This window comes from Otolemur garnettii, unplaced genomic scaffold (genome assembly GCF_000181295.1).
Source record: "Otolemur garnettii isolate 467f Iridium unplaced genomic scaffold, OtoGar3 scaffold00010, whole genome shotgun sequence".
NCBI lineage: Eukaryota > Metazoa > Chordata > Mammalia > Primates > Galagidae > Otolemur > Otolemur garnettii.
Genome location: NW_003852405.1, coordinates 22,050,399 through 22,072,477, shown reverse-complemented (window position 1 = coordinate 22,072,477; position 22,079 = coordinate 22,050,399). Strand labels below are relative to the sequence as shown.

The window sequence follows — 22,079 nt, the reverse complement described above, 5'->3', positions numbered from 1 at the left end:
TGCTATTTAAAAATAATTCCTCATTTCATAAAACTTCAATTGCAAGTGTCACGTGAGTTACAAATTTCCTTTCTAAAAAAGTGAGTTTTCAAGTAACTGTTAGAGAATTGAATAATAGTAAGCCTAGAAAAAGACAAAAACTTCTAGTTAAAAAATGGAAAGGACATAGAATTGTCTTTGTCTCGAGGAAAGAGTATTTTAAAAACACTTCATTGTCATAGTTTTCTCTCTCTCTTTTTTAATACTGGCAGAGCAAAAGATTCCCTAGTACAGAATTGTACGAACCTTCCAGATCAGGACATTCTTTCTTATATCTGATAATGAAAATATTGTTTCATATTACAAATTAGATCCTTTTGGAAACAATATCAGCAACACCAACATTGTAAAGGACAGAAGATCAGAAGTAGGATATATAAACTAGGTTAGACATCCTTATGACTTGAGCATTTTTTTCCATGATAGTGAACAAAGGCTGTAGATAGGTATTAACCTGTGTCATTGAGTGTGAGAAATTGTTTCTTAATATGATAACCAATTCTGCGTAAGCAGCATTTCATCAAATAGGTGTCTCTTTCCACAACTAGGAAAGGTTTCCAGGCTTCCAAAAATATCTATAATTTTTCTATTAATAAGATAAAACAATTAATAAATAAAGTGAGAGGCTAATGACAAGGTCATCTCACTCTTAGTTATTCATGAGTTCCTATCCTATTTTCAGCCTAGAGTATATATCTTTCAAAAGTTTGATAAAAACAAATAATAATGAATTACCTCCCTGCCAAAATAATCCCTGCTGACGTGTTATTGTTGTTGTTGTGTTGTTTTTGTTGGAATAATAAAGAAAGAGTCTACGGCCATACCACCCTGAACAAGCCCAGTCTTGTCTAGAATAGTAGAGAAAGGTAAAAAAATGAGAAGGAAAAGGCTCAATTTCCTTCAACAACAACAACACTTTTCCTAAACAACAACAATATGTTGTTTAGGATATTGTATCCTCATTTATAAGTGAAATATGTTTGTCATTTCCCCTTTATAACAAAATATTTTCTCCAATTTGAGTATCAGGTGTATCCAGATGAAGTAGAATGATTTTGAAGTATTTCTTCTTTGTCTATTGTCTATTAGCTTTGGCATGATCCTTTTTTTGAAATGATCTTTTACTTTTCTTTATAAATATTAGTCGTTGATTTTTTGAGAGTTTGGAAAAAATAAGAAGAAGAAGTTGACTCTAGTTTTTTCAAGAAATTTATTGTAAAGCATAAGTGAATAATATTCATATCATTTATGAGTATTAGCCTTAGATAAGGTGTTGTAGTATGTCCTCTTATTGTTAAAGGTAAAAATCCTGTCACTCTCACCCCCCACCTTTGTTGCCTTCCTTTTTGTTCACCCTTCAATTCTTGCTAAATCAGCAAGATATAATTAATAGTGGGGGGGGGAGGGAGACTGCTTGACAGTAGTTGAGGGAAGTTACTAAGGCCTCACAATAGTTTAGGAGTAGGTAAAATAGATAACAAAAAGATTAATAAATGATAAATGGTAGAAAGCATTAGACATTAAGTATAGTATAAGTGTGTAGGAAATCATAATGCTGGAGGTGGTGGGTTCAAACCCAGCCCTGGCCAAAAAAAAAAGAGGAGAATAAACTGAACCTAAAAAATAAATAAACTGTTTACTGTTTAATGAAATGTTAAAGGAGACAGAAGGGGGGAAAAGGGAAGCAGAGGTCGTGGTGCTGAGAAGTCTGAGCTGCAGCAACTAGTCCCCACTTCCCCAATCTGCCCTCCGTGACCCCCACCATACTGAGAGGCCCAACCAGACATGGTGGCTAGAAAGGTATTGTAGAAGGAATGACTAAAACCAATGTGACTGGATGTCTGTGATGAATTTTATGGTACACCGTGTAAGCTTTTAAACAATACCTGCCTCTACAATTTTATGAACCTGCAAACTCACCCAAGATTGCATCAGCCCACGTTATATAAGCTGAACTGTATTGGTGGTCTGGGCTGCTCTCCATATTGGGGGAACAGCTGGCCATTCGGTCTTTTCTTTAATAAAGACTTCCTAATTGGCACTATATTAATTGACTTCCGGTCCTGATATCTTGCATCCATCCTGTAACAGTGTAAAAGGCTAGGGTCTTATTTTTCCAGTTACTACAGATATCAAAAGTCTTTTTTAAATGGTTTAGAATCATCCTTGAAAAACAGAAGCTATTTTTTAGTTTTATGACCTATTCTTATGACCTTATTTTATGCACTTTGGAGTTTCTAAGATTCAACTCTAGGGCACAAGTCTGGATATCTTGCTGACTGCTATAAGTCCAGGACAAAAGACTAATAAAAGCAATGGTCCAAACGGTTTGGATCAAATTTATCAAATAGATGCCCCAAACTGTTCTTTGGTTTAAATAGTTCCTGAGAGAAGTATATAAAATGCTGTCACTGTTAGAAGTCACCAAGAATGGGGTACATGAAGTTCCGTAACTTAATTCTGCTTCCTGCGATGTAAAAGTTAAATAATCCAGAGACACGAAAGTAGAGTTACAAGGAACACAATAAACCACTCAGGAAAATCACACTCTTGTTTTAAAATGCATATTTTAATGTTACATTAATAAATTATAATCCTATAATTAAATTTTTCTATCTATGATCATCTTTACCTCCATGATGTTGTAATAAACATTCGATTCCTAGAATGATCTTAAAATATTAAATCCTAAAACTTATGGATCAGTGGCTCAGACCATGGGATTTAACACCCCTAACTGCCTAGGTTTTCCCAGATGGCCACCTGCTAACTATGGGACCTGGAGGAAGTTATCAACAGTCTATGTCTCAATTACATTCATATGTAAAATAGAAATAATAATAATAGCAACTATATGAGGATTAAATTAGATGTATTATCTTAAAAATACTGCTTGGAACTTTGTAAACCCTCAGGAAAGGTTAGTTACAATAATTTCTATGATTTTTAATATTCAAAAATACATTTTGATTCATGTTTTAATCATTCTCTTTATATGACTTAAATTATTAAGTAATTTCACATTTATAATTTGTTAGGATGTATGTTAACTCCAATACAGGGAATCTTTTTCTTTCATCTAACTGATGTCCAAGGGTTAGATAAGAGACAGGAAATTAGAATCTTTGAGCCCATAATGCCGTGTGACTTGCTATTATTTTTTGAGAATGTTTCCTTAGCAAAATTGATATATAGAAAAGGCAAAATAGTATTTAAGACGCTTTATATTTTTTGTTTTAAAAGCCCACTGTTTAATTTAAATATGGTTTTAAATAGATTATCCAGAGGAATCATAGAACCAAGCTCCTAGGCCTCATTAACACTTGGCTTTGCCCCTACTGGGGGTAGGCAAGGCCCACTAAGCTATGGAAGGTGAACGAACTAAATAATTAAGGGATTAAGCATATTCTAAAACTGTAGTGAGAAAAAAGCAAGACCAGTATAGGCTTACATCCTATACACATTAGCAATTATCAAGGCTCACGCCATGGCGTGCGTTTTCCCATTAATCATAAAGAACAAAGCAAAAATTCAAACCTACTGATGGTCCTGGCTTTCCCCTCATCCCTGGCGGTCCTGACAAACCAATAGCACCCTAAAAGTAGAGAGCAGTGGAGGAAGGAGAAAGCTATTATATCACAAAAGACACTTACACCTCTATTTACAAACTAATAAAAAAAATTCATGAACATACACTAAAAAAAGGGAAAAAAACTGTTTTAGACAAGAACTCAAAACCATATAGATACTGTATCCTGCCAAAATACATGGGTAAAATAACAAGCATTCTTTTCTTCTGAATTTATACTTTTTTATATTTACATAAAATTAATAATAAACAATGTGGCTGGGTGTAGTGGCTCACCTTTTAACCAAGCGCTTTGGGAGGCCACAGTTAAGACTAGGACTGTGGGACTGACCTAAGCAACAGTGACTCGTGGTTTCTACAAAAATTTCAAAAAATGAGCTGGGCACGATGGTATACTCATGTAGTATCAGCTTCTCGGAGGCTGCGGCAGCAGGAGAACTGGAGCCCAGGAGTTTAAGGTTGCAGTGAGCTCTGATGATGCCACCGCATGTTAGCCTGGAAGACAGAGCAAGGCCCTATCTAAAAAAAGAAAAAAATAATAATAGTAAAAATATTACCTTGTCCCCAGGATACCCTGCTTCTCCTGGCTCTCCTGCAATGCCTTGTTCACCCTAAAAAGCACAATTTCATACAAAGTCACTTAAGTATCACAAACATGACAATATTATAGGAAAGCAAATATTAATTACAGAAGAGTAATCTCTCTATTTTTCCTACTTCTAAGAAAAATTAATATAATGGATAATATGAATTAGACCCCATCAATAAGAACAAAATATTTTATAAGTTGTGTTGACTCAAAAGAAAAAGACAAATATCATTAGAAATTAACTTTATGATAATGTTATTTAAATCACCTTATCACCTTTGATTCCAGGTAGTCCCTTATTCCCTGAAAGGCCCTAAAAAAAAAAAAAGTGCTATTTTTTGATATCACAGAGAAATTCAAGAGAAATATCTATTATGTAAAAATAGTAGACTCATACCATCGGGCCAGGAATTCCAGAAGGTCCAATCGCTCCCACAGAACCAACGCTGCCCTGAGAACAGTAAGAATGACATTGTTAAGCAGTCACTAGGATTAGAAAGAGAGTGGGACAGAAATAACTGATAAATGAATGAACCCCAGTTAGCTCATTACGTTCCCACCGTTCCCACACGTGCCTTGCTCCTCATCTACTTCTTTTCTTTTCCACGTTTATAAATCACACCAATCTCTCCAACTTCAGTGGTCCCATTCCATTTCCTGAAACCTCAGACTTGTCTAGTCCACAAGGATCCTTTCCTCCTTTGAGCTGCTAGAACATTCGTTCTGTCATAGTTCTCTAACAAGATAACATCTTAAAAATATTTTAGTGCCACATTCCTAGGAAATAGTCAATAAATACTTTATTTGACTGTCTTAGATTTTTATTTTATCCATTTATCCAGCTAATATTTATTGAGCTATTACTATGTGCCAAGCACTCCAATGATTTGATTTTATGATTTGAAATTTACCATAATTTCAGGGATAAACTGAGTAGCAAACAAAGGCTCTCCTTTTCTGGGACTATCTCATGTATTCAGCATTTAATACTTAATGAGCATAATATGTACCAGACACTGTAGCAGTATTGAAGAAGACAAAAAAGACATAGTCTGTAATGCCAAGGTTCTTAATTTAATGCTCTAATTCCTCAATGCGTTAACACTCACTCAAGCACTATTGTCTCCTACAAGCAAGAGACTTAGAAAAACTTCTTTGAGAGATAATTTTAGAAGACAAAGTAAAATCATAACAACAAATGTAGCTGAAAGAAAAAAACTGAAGAAAATGTAGGCATCCCTTGAAGGTTTGGGATTAGTTTTTAATTTCTGTGCCCATTGAGGCCTCAGCGTCCTTTCTTTTTCTGGATAGTTCTCTGGGCCTGGCTGTCATGTCATTCTTTACCCTGGAAGACCAAGGTTTTCAGACTTCTTTTGTATCATTTTCAACTGTTAGGGAATGCTTTCTTTTTTTTTTTTTTTTTGAGACAGTCTCACTTTGTCATTCTCAGTAGAGCGCTATGACATCATAGCTCACAGCAACCTCAAACTCTTGGGCTCAAGTGTGCTCTTGCCTCAGCCTCCTGAGTAGGGGGGACTACAGGTGCCCACCACAACTCCCAGCTATTTTTTCTATTTTTAGCAGAGACAGGGTCTCACTCTTTCTCAGGCTGGTCTCCAACTCCTGAGCCCAGGAGATCCACTGGCCTCTGCCTTCCAGAGTGCTGGGATTAGAGGTACCAGCTACTGTGCCTGGCCCAGTTAGGGAATTCTTTGAAAGTTGTGTTTCTGAAATGCTGAAAATGGGGCCCCTGGTAGTTCAACTCCAGATTTCTCAGGATAAACATCCCAGGCCTTCTCCACCAGGCGTTCACCAAACCTTCCAGGCTCCTCTCCTTCCATGAGTCCTCCTGCCTCCATCCCATCTCTTCTCTCTCTGCCAAATCCTACATTCTCCAGAACAGGCTGTTTCCCTTTTATGAACACCCCCTCCCCACACATGCTGAGCCTTGGAAGACTCAGTTACCAGGACTGGAGCGTCCTCCTACTCCCTTGCTTAGTACACGGCACTGTATCTTTTTTCTGGCGTCCTAGTCTGTGCACTTTGACAGAAGACTGTCTCCTTCAATTTTCAGTTCCCAGATCCAACACAGTAACTTGGACATAATAGTTTAAAATAAAGTGCAGCATGAGCACTGAAGGAATTAACAATAAAAACTTAAACCGTGATTTCTAGAGCTCTGTCTCCCAACATACAGCATTTCTAGTAGTCTACATGTATATAACACAAATTTCAGAATGGAAAATATGACATCTTTACTTTGGGGTGAGTCTTAAAGTCTATGAACAATAACTAAGATAAATTATTTCCAACATGCTTAATCCTGAAATATATGAGACCGTTAGAGGCAAAGGGTAATACTTTCCCACTTAATATATATGCAATATTAATACATCATTGCTTGGAAGTTCAAATTCTGTCAATAGGAAAAAGTGATTCTGATGATTACCATGGCTAGTTTATACAAAGTTCATAGCTTTAAGATTTATGATACATTTAAAAATACAATAAACATCTCTCTCTCTGGAAATTATGCAGAAATATCCATGTACATAGGGAAAGAAATGCTTACAAACTTACAAAAAACCTTTTGTTATGTCCTGTTGTCTTTTTCCCTAGATACTATAGTAGTCTCAACTTTTCCCAGTAAATATATTACTGTGCTTAATCTTGTATCTTCACGTACATGGACTTTGTATGTACAGTATCCTATTTTACGTGTCAGTGATGCTAAATGGAAAATCACAAAATAGTTTTAGAAGGTATCAAAAAACATGTGTTTTATATGGAGCATAGTAAAACAGAGATAAAGTTCAAATTTAAAAAATGTGGAATTGAAATTTTCAAGAAACACCATTCATTTTGTGGCACGTCACACAAATGGAGTAGAAATTCCAGTCCTGAGAATTCGAGCTTTCTGTGACAGCCCAGGACAGCTGAGGGGCCGTTTTCAGTTCTGTAATACGAGGTGGCCTGAAGGTCCTCAGTATCCCCCACCTACAGCATTCATCCCCCATGAGAAGGGGGGACTGGCAGAAGTATTTCCACACATGGGGCTCAGTTAAGAGTGTCTGGGATGTACCCCCAGAGGCAGAAGAGCACCCACAGAGCTACAATAATAGAGAACTTTTGAGTTAAATTCAAAGAAATAGAGAGACCCAAAGGAGACAGTCTTTACATTAAAAATAGCAACCACTGGCCAATTAATGACTCGTAAGAACATGCTGTGTGCACATTACGGAAAGGACTGAGTTCCATGTTGTGCCTTTCAACCACATCCACCACACCCACAGGCGATAATCACTGTCCTTAGGGTAACTCAGAAAGCAGATGACAGTAACAACCAACTGCACGGAAGAAGTAATTTAGATGAAGCGACGACATCTCTTGTCAGAAACCATACCTGCTGGAAGGGAGCATCTGGGGGATAAAGTGCACGCTTCCTGTGGAATCTAAACGCTCTTCACAATCCTTCCCATTACTTCCAAAACCTCACTCCCATTCTGCTCTCCAAGCCCCAGACTCCCTGGGCTACAATCCTGCTACTCTTTATTTCCATTTCACAAACATTCACTTTCTCCCCAACCTTCTATATCTAAATGCACCATTCTTTGGTCTAAAGAACCATCTTCCCTGGTCCACCCCACCCCACTCATATAGAATCAAGACAAAGTTTAAACAATATCTTCTTTGTGAAGGGTTTGCTGCCTTTCCAGATAACACAAACTGCCCCTCTCTCAGTGGTTTTATATTTAGTCCATCACAGCAGTGATCACAACATATGACAATGCTTAGTTTTCCTTCTATGCCTTTAGAGCATAATGTCACCAGACATAGGAATCTCGACTTAACTATTTTTAGGCTTAGCATCTAGTTCACATTCATAGTAGGTACTCATAGTGTTTTAATTTTAAAAGGTAATAAATGTAAAACGGAAGTGATAATACCGGATCTATTTTAAAATTCATTGAGAAACAAATTATATATATATATATATATATATATATATATGTCTCTCTATATGCGCATACATACTTCTATGTGTGTATATATGAGAAACCACTTTGAAAGGTATAAAATACCGTTCTACATCAGTGTAGAAGAGATGAGGATTGCAAAGATGGCTGCTAGTATCACTAGCCAATTAGTCATTTCTTCTGTAGAATCTCTTCCCATGAAGTGAAGGGTGAGCAGAGAAAGAGAAAGGATAGAAACGGAATTATTTTGCCTGAGAACTATTATGTCCCAGGTACTGTGCCTTTGTGCCTAAGCTGAAAGACTGAATGAGAGTTAATTAAGGAGAAAAGGAAAGGACGGTGTTTCAGGCCAAGTGCAAAGGGGCTGAAGAGGCAGGTGAGAACGGACAGGTTTGCCAAGGGACACAGCATATCCCCAAGTTATGGTAAGAACCAAACCAATCCAGACATCTTGAGGCCATGTTAAGAATTTTGCTGTTAAGAGTAATAAACTCTTACTTATTACATTTAGCTAATCATAAAAAATACATGAAGAGCATCTTTGGAGTTTAATTCCCTTCACCTCCTTCCTTTCTCTACCCATTGATAAGGCCACGGAATACTTGACCTACAAGTTTAGCCCTATTCTAAGTTCTAAGGAAAAAAAAAACAAAGAAAAACTGGTTCATTGCGCATTGCGTCTTCATTTAGAGCTTCTCATAAAAGACTAAAAAGATCTCTTAAGGTAACTAGTACACATTTTAAGGGAGCATAAATTTTACGGAGGTAGTATAGCACAAACTTGAACTCTAGATTTAGATCACACAGCTTCAAGTCTGGGCTCAAAGATTTGTAAGCCAAGTGGTCCTGGATTCTCCTGAGAATTAAATGAAGTATTGTGGCTAGTCCATAGAAAATACCAAACAAATGTGAGGTGCTATTGCTGACTTCATGATTACTACTGTGGGTGTTATTCTTACGTGACAGAAAAGTTTCAATGTTTTTGATTCATTCCACTTCTTTGATTCTAAATCCCGTCCATCAACCCAAGAGAGCTAGTTAAAACTTGTTATGCTGACTTTAATTTTACCACAGTTCCAATAACTGAGCCCCTGACGTGTTCCCTTGACCAAGTCATCACCTGTGCTGGGGGGCCAGTTAAAAACAAGGTAAAGAGCATTGGCACTGGACTTAGAAAACCTGGGTTCAAATTCAGGCTAAAAATTCTGTGGCTATCATTTATAGCATAAAACTACACTCCAGAATCTTAATCACCTGTTTCACATGTCAAGAGCAAGTTCTAATTTTTTTTTAAGGAAACGTAGTCCTCTGCCCATGACTACACCTTTCTATAGGTACAGGTGGCTTCCTTTTAAGATTCCATTCCTATCAGGCTACTTGCATTTCCTAAATGTAGGTGAATCCTTTCTTTAGCTTAGCTGAATGCTAAAACATGTGATTCTACATTTATATAAAATATTTGCAAATCCTAGCCCTGTCATGAATGATAACCTTGGCTATGAGATGTGTATTTATGAATATCAGATGTATTTACGAAGATACATCAATCTGTTCATTCCAATGAATAAAAATTTCCAGAAAAGCAACATATCTGAACTACATTGCTTCAGGCTGTACAGAATTGTTTCACTGAACTGTGATTGGTCTGCATCAGAAACTCCAGTGAAACTCAGAGTTGAATTTCCTGTACAAAAACTGATTAAGTGGACAAAAAATATCCTGACTTACGTTCTCAGTATAAAAAATAACTTAGGTTTTAAAATGTTTAATGGCATGGGTGAAGTCTAGTTCCTACCTTTGTTCAAGATGGCTCTCCTAACCATTTATTCAGTTTTATTTAATAAAGAAAAGTCTATAGTTACCCTGAGTTTTACTTATGTTTGTCTATCTACAGACTAGATGGTGTGGAAGGTTATCTCAAAGGAAAGAAGTGACTGTTCTATGTTTTATGCTTTTGAGGAAACTTAGTCTTGAGTAACCAACCATTAGTGACACAGGTATAAATATATACATACACACAAATCTATAGAAATATGTTGTTTTAGCTTATCCTAAAATAGCCTGAAAGTTTTTGATCCATACTGCTAGTTTAATTTTCATGTCTGGTTGAAAAATACATTTAATCAAGGTTGAGATCTCAAAATGACACTAAAACTTGTTTGCCTAAGGTTTAAAAACACATCTAACAAATATAAATTACACAAAATTTATTTTTTCAATCAGAATAGTGATACTCACTCTAAGCCCAGGAAACCCCGGAGGACCAATGCCACCTACAAGTCCCTATTGTAAAAGAAATGTGAAGAATTTTGTTAGATATAATTTCCAATTACTGATGATACTTTTTGAAAACAGACACAAAACATTCTAGAGAAGAACACATCAAAATTTATCTTCGATTATAACTAACTTCAGAAACTTTCCTAGCCTTATTATGGATCTTACTGCGAAGTGTAAATCTATGATGGCAGATTCAAAAGTGCTCCCTGTTTGAATGCTAGGATTACTACCTAGCCTTGGGTGCAGAATTCTCTATGCCACCTGTGAACTGAATCTGGAAAGTCAATCCCATCAGTAATCAGCATTAGGGGATATAACCAGCCTACATATTATGTGAAAAGTCAGATGGTCAGCATACAGGGTTAGATATTTTCAGATGGTAAACACTATAGAGTGACTCTTCTAAAGTATATTATTTAAATTCTCTAAGTTTCATTTTTCTCATTTATAAAACAGAAATACTCATATCTGTTTTCATGGTTGTAAACATCATCACAACAATTGTCATAAGTGCAAAAGATGTTGGAAAATTTTTATAAAGCACTGTACACATGGAAGAAATTGTCAACATTGTTAAATTATTTTTATAAATATCCTATTTTTAGTTATCAATGTTCATTTTTTCAGCTGATTTGTGATCAGTCTTTTGTGTTCATTGTCATCATGCTCCATAGTCTTTACGATAATTCCTGATTCACTCCATGTCAGTGTCAGATTATTCACATGCTAGAAGGAATAGAAATAATTCACCGTGCACTTTTTTTGCATTTCAAATTCTGTTTTGAAACAAAGCCATAGTATAAACCATAGAGAATTATAAACCAATAAACTAAAAAGAGCCAGTTTACTCTTGCATTTTAAAAGTTTTACAGACTCAGAATGTTCTTCAAGAAGCATTACATTTTAAATGAAGAGATTTCAAAAAGAAAACTTTGAATAATATAGGAGACCAACTCTAGATGACTTCGTGTACGCATATATGTAACAGATACAAGTTTAAATAAGATAGCTTTACACTAGGTCCTCAAGTACACAAATGATACTTAAAAAAAACTAAATAATACTTACTTTATTATGCTTGAAATGGTAAGCTCCCCAGATTCAAAATGATCATAAACATTTTATTTACACCATCACGTACATTTTTAACATCTTATTTATGAGAAAATCAGTTCTACTCCTACTTACCATGCCTTATAACAAAGACATTCTTGGCTAAATTCACTGAATGACCTAATATAGCTATAGTTTGAAAAGATAAACAAAATATAAAGTATTTTCAAACTTTTTATGCTGGTTATTTACATACGCCTAAAAATAGGAATGATTCCTAATTCAGGCTACAGGGCTTTTCTGGTTGAGTCCGGTGAACTTAAAAATCTTCTGAAAAGAAAATGTGTATGACATAGATTGGGGGGGGTAGCTATTGGATGCTTTTGAGGGCAAGTAGTGAGGCTATGTCTACCTAGTGCCAAAAATATCAACCTGTCATCATTCTTTGATAATGTAATTAAACTACTAATTTTAGAACAGTAACTCTTCTACAACTTGACTATCAACACCTGAATGATCCCAAAGTGGAAGACTTTTCTGTAAAATACTCAGAAGGTGGGTCAATGGCAGGCGTGAGTTCAAGAGCGTGATCATCAATGCACAGTTTTTACACGAGGCTTCCTAGTACCTTCATGTACAAAAGTCAGTATTGTGATCATATATTCATATTTTACTTAACATGGTCAAAATTATTTTAATGATTGTCTGTCATGACAAGTTTCGTCTAAAACCTTCTTTGACTTATTTCCAAATCACAAATTGGAGTGTGCACAGTGTTATGGAAACTGCCTAACCAGTAGTGCTTATTCACAACTGTGATGATGAGGCCAGTGAGTGTAGTAGCTATGGAGCACGAAGGACATTAGAAGGCACAGTTGGGTCATCACAATGTACTCACAGGACTTCCATCCAGACCAGCAGGGCCTCTTTCTCCAAAGTCACCTGGAAAGCCCTGGCACAGGGAAGGAGAAAGAATGTTGCTAAAGCCAACACATACAAAGAATTCATTTGTTGCTGTGTTTTCCAATAAAGAATTTAGTAATATAGAATATTTATTTCCTAACCTCTAAATTATACTGCAACAAATACTTGCATTTTGGGGGTAACACTTCATTAACTATCATGTTTCTGTATTTTATAAACGTTATTTGATAAGTCACATAATACACGTGGAAAGCTAAGTTGGAGGAGAAACGTGTTCATCTTTTTTTTTTTTAATAAAAAATATGGAACGCTTCATGAATCTGCATGTCATCCTTGCGCAGGGGCCATGTTAATCTCTGTATCATTCTAATTTTAGTATATGTGCTGCCAAAGCAAGCACGTGTTCATCTTTACATAATCACTGAATGAAGAACAGAACCATGATTTCTGGCTGACCAAAGTCAAGTTAACTCTGCTATTTTATACTGTTCTGATACCCAAAGACCACAGAGAATAAAATAGCTAGCATTACGAAGCACTTGCCATGTGCTAAGGACTTTATACACATAATTATACAGACTTCATTTCATCTTCACAACAGATCCATTCATTGGGTACTAATATCCTCAAATTGCAGTGGAGGACATTAAACCAAAGAGACAGTAAGTCACTTGTACAAGGTTAGCCTCTAGAGATGAGTAGGACTGGGATTTCAGTGGAAGCAGGCTGACTCCTGAGCCTGTACTCTTTCTACTATGCTATACTGGGTACTTCAGATCATTATTCCAAGATGTCAGATGGAAAACAAATAGTCCTTTAAGTGCAATTTTCTTGGAGAAAGGTCTCACAACACATATAAATATGATGAACATAAGATGGGGTGAAAATTAAAGATTCCTCAATGCCTACTGAGAATTCTACTCTGTAAGACTGTTAAAGATAATAAAATAACAAACTTGCTCATTATAAATTGTATTCTAATACTCAGCTCCTCTGACTTTAGAGACTGAAGTTTTTCTCTAGGGATTCATCATTCCTCAACTTTAAAGCTCATTTTTAAAAGGCTATGTATAAGACTTACTTTTACACACCTTTTCATAATATTCATTTATGAAAAACTCATAAGACTAACCAAAATAAAAGTATATCATTATGTTATTATAATTTCTTTAGGCAAGACAGTATTAAATATCATATATTTAACAGATTACAAAAAATCACTGGATCTCCAGTACAAATTTGAATGGGTTAAGTTTAAAAGATAATGGCAAAAAAAAATGTAAAATGTTTCTAAAGTGTAGTCAACTCTTACTACAAGTGCAGTTTTTCCTATTCTGTAAACAGAGGATAATGTAAAAACCATCTGTGTCGTCAAACATATTGTGGCCATACCTCCTTCAAAGTCAGCTGAAGTTCAAGTAAGAACCTGCTTCTTTAAAGTCAAATTCTGTTGTCAACTAGCCTAAAAATCTACAATACATCATTCTATTTAGTATGAGCTAATCTGGATATCTGAAAGTATTTATGATGCACAGGTAATGGAAAAAGAAAAGGAAAATTACTGTAATAAATCTGAAACATTAGAGATGATTGATTGTTTAGATAGATGGTAAGTAGGTTTTCCAGAAACCTCAGTGAAATAATAAAGAATGGAGGACATGCTGTATGATTCCATTAACCTGAAATGTCTAGAATAGGCAAATCCATAGACATATGAAGTAGATTAGTGGTTTCTTGGGGCTGGTGACGTGGGGAAGAAATGGAGAATGACTTACTGCCAATGAGTATAGGATTTGGGGGGGGGGGGTGATGAATAGTAGATAGTATCGAAAATTAGACAGTATGATGCTGTGTAAGTCTGTGAATATGCTGCAGGCAACCAAATGATACGCTTTACAGGGATGAATTTTATGCCATGTAAATTATATTTCAATACATTTCTTAAAAAGTAAATAATCAATGCATGTGAATATGGAATAGGACTACTAAAAACATCCTTAGGGACTCACTCAGGATTCCTAGAGGATTTGCTATTTGGGACTGAATTCCAAGCTGCCCACAGCCAGTGAGAGGAGCTGTTCTCCTGCTCCTGCTCCTGCTCAGCTTCCCACAAAATTAGAGATTTCTTCCCACCCAAAACAAGGAAGAATGGAGAGGGAAGAGAGATGAGATCTGTGATCAGACCTTACTTTCTACAACCAGCATAAAAACAACAAAATATCTGTTAACTTCAACTCTCTGTTCTTCTGGTAATTCAACAACATGTTTAAGTATTAATTGTACATCTTGACTTTGTCCTTGAAACAATTTAGTTAAGCTGGGTAATAGCTACTTTAAAATTTTTCATATATTATTTCTCCTCTCTTTACTACCTATTAAACATTTTACTTCATTTTGAATTCTGTGCTCTGAAGGTAATATATTTTATTTTTATCCTTCTTACATGTTGATCATTGTATCATCAATTTTTGAAATAACTTCTACTAAATCTAAATACCTTTTATTGTCTTATGAAATATTGTATAGTTAATACCATAAAAAGCATCATTATATAATATTTGGCTATAGATAGACACATAATATTTTTTTTTAAAGCATCATGCCAATGTTTTCTATTGCTGAATATTTTATTGTTTGCTGTTTACTCAGTTGTTGTTAGTTCTAGTATAACTACATGCATATTGTGTTTTTAAAAATATATTGCTGAGATTCTGGCAGGGCACAGTGGCTCACATCTATAATCCTAGCATTCTGGGAGGCTGAGGCAGGTGGATTGCTTCAGCTCAGGAGTTTGAGACCAGCCTGAGCAAGAGCTATCTCATGTTGTGGTGTGTACCTATAGTCCCAGCTACTCAGAGACTGAGGCAAGAAGATTGCTTGAGCCCAAGAAACTAAGGTTGCAGTGAGCTATGATGATGTCATGGCACTCTGCCAAGAGCTACAGAGTGAGACTCCATTTCAAAAAATAATAACAAAATAAAAATAAGTAAATAAATAAATAATATAGCTGAGATTCTATTAATATATTCTTTTGATAATGAACATATAGTCACATGACTTCATGGCCAAAAAATGATCTTCAAGATTAATTGTGAAATGTGGAACCACAGTGGCAAAGGCACACTTTGCCTTTGATCTTAGAATACAAAACAGAATTTCTACAGTTTCTTTCTCTACTTGAAAGAATTTGTGCAAAATGAAATACTCTACTGTCATAGTTCATAGTAAAAAAATTTAATCATAAATTTAAATCTAATTGGTTCTATAATCTTGAGGTGATTGTTTCCCCCAACCTGAATAAGTCTAGAACTGAACTTTTCCCCAGTCAAGCCTCCAAATGATCATGCAGCCCAGCTGACTGTACCCTTATGACCTGGGCAGAAGACTCAGGTGAGTGATATCTGGATCCCTGATCTATGAAAACTATGTGATAACAAATGAGTGTTTTCTTAATCTGATAAGTTTTTGGTATTTGTTATGTAGCAACAGAAATGGAAAACTAATTTGGTAACTAAATAAAACTTCTTTAAATAGAAAATGAATAAAATTTTACTGTAGGTAATGCTTAATATAAATCTAGTGCCATGGTTTCTAGCTTTTAAAAATTTAAGTAGGTTACCTCTTTGAAGATTTCTCACTGTGTCTATTTTCCATTAAAAATATAATTAATAACAAAATTAAATGTATTAAAAGTTTTGTATTTGCTTTTTACACTTGATCTTAGCCAAAAGGCTGAGAAGCAATTGTATATATTTGCTTTTTAAAAAAAATTTAACTTAGTCTTATTAAAGTTCTATATTTTTAAAACTTTATCATTCTAGTATTTCATGTCTATATGTGTGCTGATGTAAAAAATTTTTATCATGTTTTTTGAATTTTGTGTCTATACCCACGTAAATGTAAATTTAATAACAATATGACTTGTTTAATTATGCAAAATGCTTCTTGATTTCCCAATGCAACTGTTGCAAATATTGCTCTAATTCTACTACCTCTAAAACTGCAAATGAAAGCAAAAGAAGAGAAAAATAAAGAAAAGAAGAAGCTTTGAAACAGTATTTTATCATTCAAGACTCTATTGTATTCATGCTGAGAGAAACATTAGAAAATTTATCTTTCCTCTTACCCAAGTGCTTCCATTTCCTACTCAAATCCTGCACAATCTCAACAGTTTCTGTCTCCAATGTCAGCAATGGTGCCACCAACAAACCTTCATGACATTCAGACATGCAGATACAGGCAAGAGATGCAGACAAGAATTTCTCTGAGGCCTACACATTATTAAGCTCTGGTCACAGCCTCAGTGATGGACCTAGTGGTCCTGGCTTCCTGGTATTCGTGCTCTGTGTGGTCCCCTCCCACTGTGGCATCATAGCTCACAGCAACCTCCAACTCCTAGGCTCAAGTGAGTCTCCTGCCTCAGCCTCCCAAGTAGCTGGGACCACAGGCGCCCGCCACAACACCTGGCTATTTTTTGGCTGCAGCCGTCATTGTTGTTTTGGCGGCCCGGGCTGGATTTGAACCCACCACCTTAGGTGTATGTGGCTGGCACTCTAGCCACTTGAGCCACAGATGCCGAGCCTGCTTATGCTTTTAATACTACCTCTTTCGGAGGCCAAGTTTCGAGACCAGCCTGAGCAACATAGACTACAAGGCTCCCTGAGTTTCCTCTTATGCTGACAATAAGTGCTTACATTTCTACCCAATGGTAGTGAATCTTGCTCTGCTTAGACCTCCTCCAAACTGTCACCTGTAGCTCTCTGGATGTCCCTCTGGATGTCCCTCTCTGTCTGTCCCAATCTTGTGAGTGGGGTTAACTGAAACTCCTGGAATCTCCCATACATCTTGACATAATATAGTTAGACAACTATAACCGCTACAGACTATGCCCCGTAAAGTAGAACCCCAAAACTACAATTTCTCTGAAAGCAGACCCACTTAAAAAGCCTTAACAATTTTTCATAATGCTTTAGTGACAGTAGCATTCTTTTTATGATCCAATTGACTGCATCCTTTTCCTAAAACAAAGAAAACACTGCCACTAAATTCTCCATAAAACGTTTGTATCTGAGATACTACCATGCAATGTGTATTTAAGACTGTCGTGGGCTAAAGATAAAAATAACAGATGTCAAGCAGGAGAATTTATACTCTGAAATTGTAACACTGGAGTTAGAAGCCAAAATACAGTTTACTGCCAATAAACTCTTCTCACAGAAAGATATATGGGGAAAGAGGAAGAGGCACTCCTTTCTATAGTTAGAAAAGTAAACATCCCTCTGAAGCCTGGGGGCCTTAACCATGTCATTTTGCCCTCCATGCTAAAGCTGTGATCCTTTTATCTTTAGAGGGAAAAAAAAAACTGAGTGCAGTTTTGCTTTCTGTCACCCTTTAAATGTATTTTGATTTAATTATTTATTATCAATCCTTATCAAGTCTGAGAAAATTCCTTGAAAAACACCGACATAGATTTCAACAATAGTTTTATAGGTGTTGTTCAATTTAAATCCCTTCTCCCATTTCATGCTTATCTTCCATCCTAGCAAGTTACTTCTGGCATAAATTTTTTAGGCCCATGGAGCCATATAAATTTGCATGGCCAACTTTAGCACAAAAGAAGGTGCTGATTAAATCAAGCCGACAGCCCTGTAAGTTCTTTCTTACGTAGCATTTCCTGCCTATGGCATTACAGAATGAAGTTTGAAAACTTTACACTAAAAAGGAAGCTATGTAATACTTGACACTAGGTACAATGTAAGAAATCTGAAGTTATTAAATGTATACAAATCCTCTTGCCCTATGTCCCCTATATTTGAAAAACAGGATTCTTCTTTTCTATTACGAATCATTGGATGGCTTTATGCTTTTAAAGTATCTGGTTCATATCAGATGTCTTCCAAGAAGCTTCAGTAAAGTCTGTCACGTAGAACAGTAGTTCTAGGTGTTTAAAGAGGCCTGACCCATGAGATTGTTTACTACCTTGTTTTTATAGGCGATCTCTAGAGAATGAACTTTCATTGAACTCAAATATCCAGAGATAGAGAGCAAAAGGATGGATCGATAATAGCCTCGTGGGCTTCTCCACCTTCAAAGGTTAGTTTTATTGAAGGCACCTAGAGTCCCATGAGGTTCTCTGATATTAACTGGCAATAGGGATTTAGATCCAAATGTGACATGCAGGAGCGCAGGAGGGAAGACAGGAAGGTAAGAACTACAATACCTCAATATTCAAAAGCACACTACACACACAAACTGCCTAAGAAGTAATTTTGGTTACACGAGTTCTCTAAAAATAATTGGAGTGATTAGTAAATTCTTTATGCTATGACCCTGTAATTAAGAATTGCTTATAATACAAAAAAGAAAAAAACTCAGAAGGTAACGATCCAAGACCAAGGAGAAAATGAATTTAATACAGCTATTTTTTAATAATCTTCATTCCTAAAATATACCAAACTCCTAACAAAAACAGTTCTCCTACTTCAAGTTAATGGTCGGGGTTGAACAAACAAACCAAGCTAAAACTCCATGTTATAAATATCAGCCTAATCTTTAAACACTGAATAAGCATAATCTTTTATTTTTGGAAAAAGGGGTTATAAGGGAAGTAAGATTTAAATGGAAATAACTTTTAACACAGATGTCAAATTCGAAAATACCAATAAGAGGCTAAATAATAAATCACCATTTCTTTTAAAAAATAATTGCCTCCTAGACAACCAAAATAATATGCTATTATAAAATATATCCATTTCAATAGTATCCATATAATATTTATATAGTCTTGAGGCAGTCTCTTACTTGTAAGTCTGTAATTTCATTTTAAAAAACATAGACACCACTAAGTTTGTTTACAACAGCTTAATTCCATGCTTAGTATATACTCAGGGAATAAGTGATCATTTAGCCACCAACATGAGCATGTGATTTATAGAAACGTCTTCCCAAATCTAAAAATAGCAATGTTGCTAACTCACTGGACAATTTCAGATGAGACTTCTGCTACTCTGCATGTCTGTGCTCTATGTAGACATGTATATGATATGATGCCTGTTAATACTTTTACAACTATACATATCAACCATAGAGCTTTATTTAGTACACAGCAGAGAACCTAAGTCAGTAGTCCAAAGAAATTTACTCTCATTAATATTCAGAAAGATGTGAACTCAAAAAAATTTTTTAATTCACTGGTATTTATTCCCTACCCCTATCCAAAGCAGACTTCTCTGCACCCTGAATGTCAGGAAATGACAGCCTTCCACTAATTCCCTCAGATAGAAGCGAGGAATTTACTCAAGGTGATACCCTGCTTTATGTTTAACGTGAATATTCTACAACCTGACTCTAAATCATTCAGACTTTTGGATTCAACATTACCACTGTGAAGAATAAATCCAGACATTTAACTACTTTATAGGAAATACAGATAGAGAGGAACATGTTAAGTGACATGGGGATGTAACAGGCAAATTACAACCCCATGTCGATGAGGAAAGGACAGAATTCCACTTCAACAGTATTGTAAGAGCAGAGGTGAAACGTATAGAGTCTAAGATTTAAAAAGCATTAACCAATCATAGTGGACAGACGTAAATTGTGAAAAATTTTATAGGATACCTGGATTAAGTGAACACGGATCGGATGATATTAAGCAACTCACCACAAGTTGATCACAGTTGAAGTTGGATGATGGGACATGTGGGTTCATTATATTATCCTACCTTTCTAATGTTTGAAGTTGGGGGATGGGATATGGGGGTTCGTTATATTATCCTATCTTTGTTTATGTTTGAATTTTTCTAGTGTTTTGTTTTCAGAGCCGAGTTCTCTCTCTGCTGCTTAGGCTGGAATGCAGTGGCACAGTCATAGCTCACTGCAGCCTCCAATCCTGCCTCAGCCTCCCAGGTAGCTAGGACTACAGGCACAAGCCACCACCCTCAGCTCTAAATAGATTTTTTTTAAGTCTGAAAAAGTTGAAAAGAAGCAAGGGCAAACTAGTGAGGGAAAAATATTTCTGCCCCAACAGGCCAGGAATATGGGTCATTGCCTTTAGGGACTAACTCCTGATACAATTCTCTGGAAGGCTGGAGATATATTTAAAAATAATAATAATAAAAAAAGCCTGAACTTAGATTTTGAAGTTTTCATGCTGTTACTTTCACTAAATTGGCTGCCAGAGTGCTTTATTTCAAATTATACATAATACACAAATTGAAGTAATTTATTTTGCCAATTTCTGGCCTTAATTTCAGAGACTTCAAAAATCTAAACATAAAATGTTACATTAAAAAATACAGATTTCTCTAAGAATAGTTAATATTTTTCTATAAATTACATGTCATTAGTATTTAAAATTAAATCATATTCAATGCTTATAAGACTGCATACTTCCAGCTACCTAATATTTGAGGAAACGAGTTCTTTTAAAACCCATAATTATTGCTTTAAACTAATTAAACAGAAATGACAGTTTAAGTGCACCGGATATTATTCCACTAACGACAGTAAATGAAATAATACGAGATCTACAGAGAAATACTATAATGAAACATCAACACAAACTTAAAATAGTTCTGAAACTAGCAGGATATTGAAAGTAGCGTTCTTTGATAAGTGTACAGCCAAAAGTTTCTTAATACTGCACAGATTTCAACATTTTCAGGTTTCTATCATATTCTTCCAAATATATAAGTGTCTGTCATCTACTTTATGGTGGTCCGGAATCTTTTTATCCTATTCATGTATGTGACAACAAATAATACATATAATTTAATAAATTACCAGGAAAATATGACAATATTTATATTTCACATTCCCAATATTTTCTACATCAAAGAGAGTAGAAATATTATTGAAAGATCTTTTCTGCTTATTGTTATGATAATAGTACTGAATGACCATGCTTGTCATGGAATTTTAAGCAGAAAAAGTGAAATACAAGGAACCTGAGTTACATTACATATGTTTAATATGACTTTTACTTACAGTAGACAGAAGGAATAAGGGGGAGCATTTATACATACAGTAACATTCTGGAACAGTCTCTGAGGTCAGCCTTGCCATAATTTGAATTGTGACTGTAACTACATCTTACTCTAAGTACTCACATTTTCCTTACAAATATGGCCAAATCATTTTGTGGTAAAAACAAGAAAAAGCATATATAACATACATGACATGTTACAGCACCAGAATGATTTTATTTTATAAACATTAGTTAGGAAAAATGGAATACATATGTCTCTTGGATCCAATTTTTCTAGAGATTCAAATTTATTTCAAATGTATATATTTTTAAAGCACTAAAACTTGGCCCTATTTGTAATGTAAGTAATAATGCAATCAAAGGTCCACTAATCATTTCATTCACTATTTTTCCATAGTTTTCTTAAATTCCCCTGTTGAATTCAGTCAAATAAAGTCCTATTGGGTAATTTTATGATTCTTTATGGAGTAAGAAACCACCAGTTATCTACAAATTTCTCTGAATAATTTTATAACTCATTATGCAGTAGGAAATTAGAAATTACCTATACATTGCCAAAGCCAAGATCAAGTTAATACCTATGTGAAAGCAGCCATATTAATAAATGAAATTGGTGGTCACCTACATGATATACAACAG

The 22,079-nt window shown here is 35.4% G+C and overlaps 1 protein-coding gene and 1 non-coding gene across 3 annotated transcripts in view; both read right to left on the bottom strand.

Annotated features, from left to right (window-relative positions):
• Positions 1–22,079, bottom strand: part of COL24A1 (collagen type XXIV alpha 1 chain) — a 294,021-nt gene that overhangs the window by 196,871 nt on the left and 75,071 nt on the right. For both annotated transcript variants that reach the window (XM_023509811.1, XM_023509812.1), the window contains exons 13-18: positions 12,426–12,479; positions 10,433–10,477; positions 4,615–4,668; positions 4,486–4,530; positions 4,186–4,239; positions 3,581–3,634 (exon numbers count right to left, since the gene is read on the bottom strand). In XM_023509811.1, coding sequence (XP_023365579.1) covers positions 3,581–3,634; positions 4,186–4,239; positions 4,486–4,530; positions 4,615–4,617 — 156 coding nt within the window. In that variant the 5' untranslated portion in view covers positions 4,618–4,668; positions 10,433–10,477; positions 12,426–12,479. The remainder of the gene's footprint in view (positions 1–3,580; positions 3,635–4,185; positions 4,240–4,485; positions 4,531–4,614; positions 4,669–10,432; positions 10,478–12,425; positions 12,480–22,079) is intronic.
• On the bottom strand, positions 12,748–12,851 carry LOC111723360. Its single transcript, XR_002771924.1, has one exon. It is a non-coding gene; the product is annotated as a U6 spliceosomal RNA (small nuclear RNA).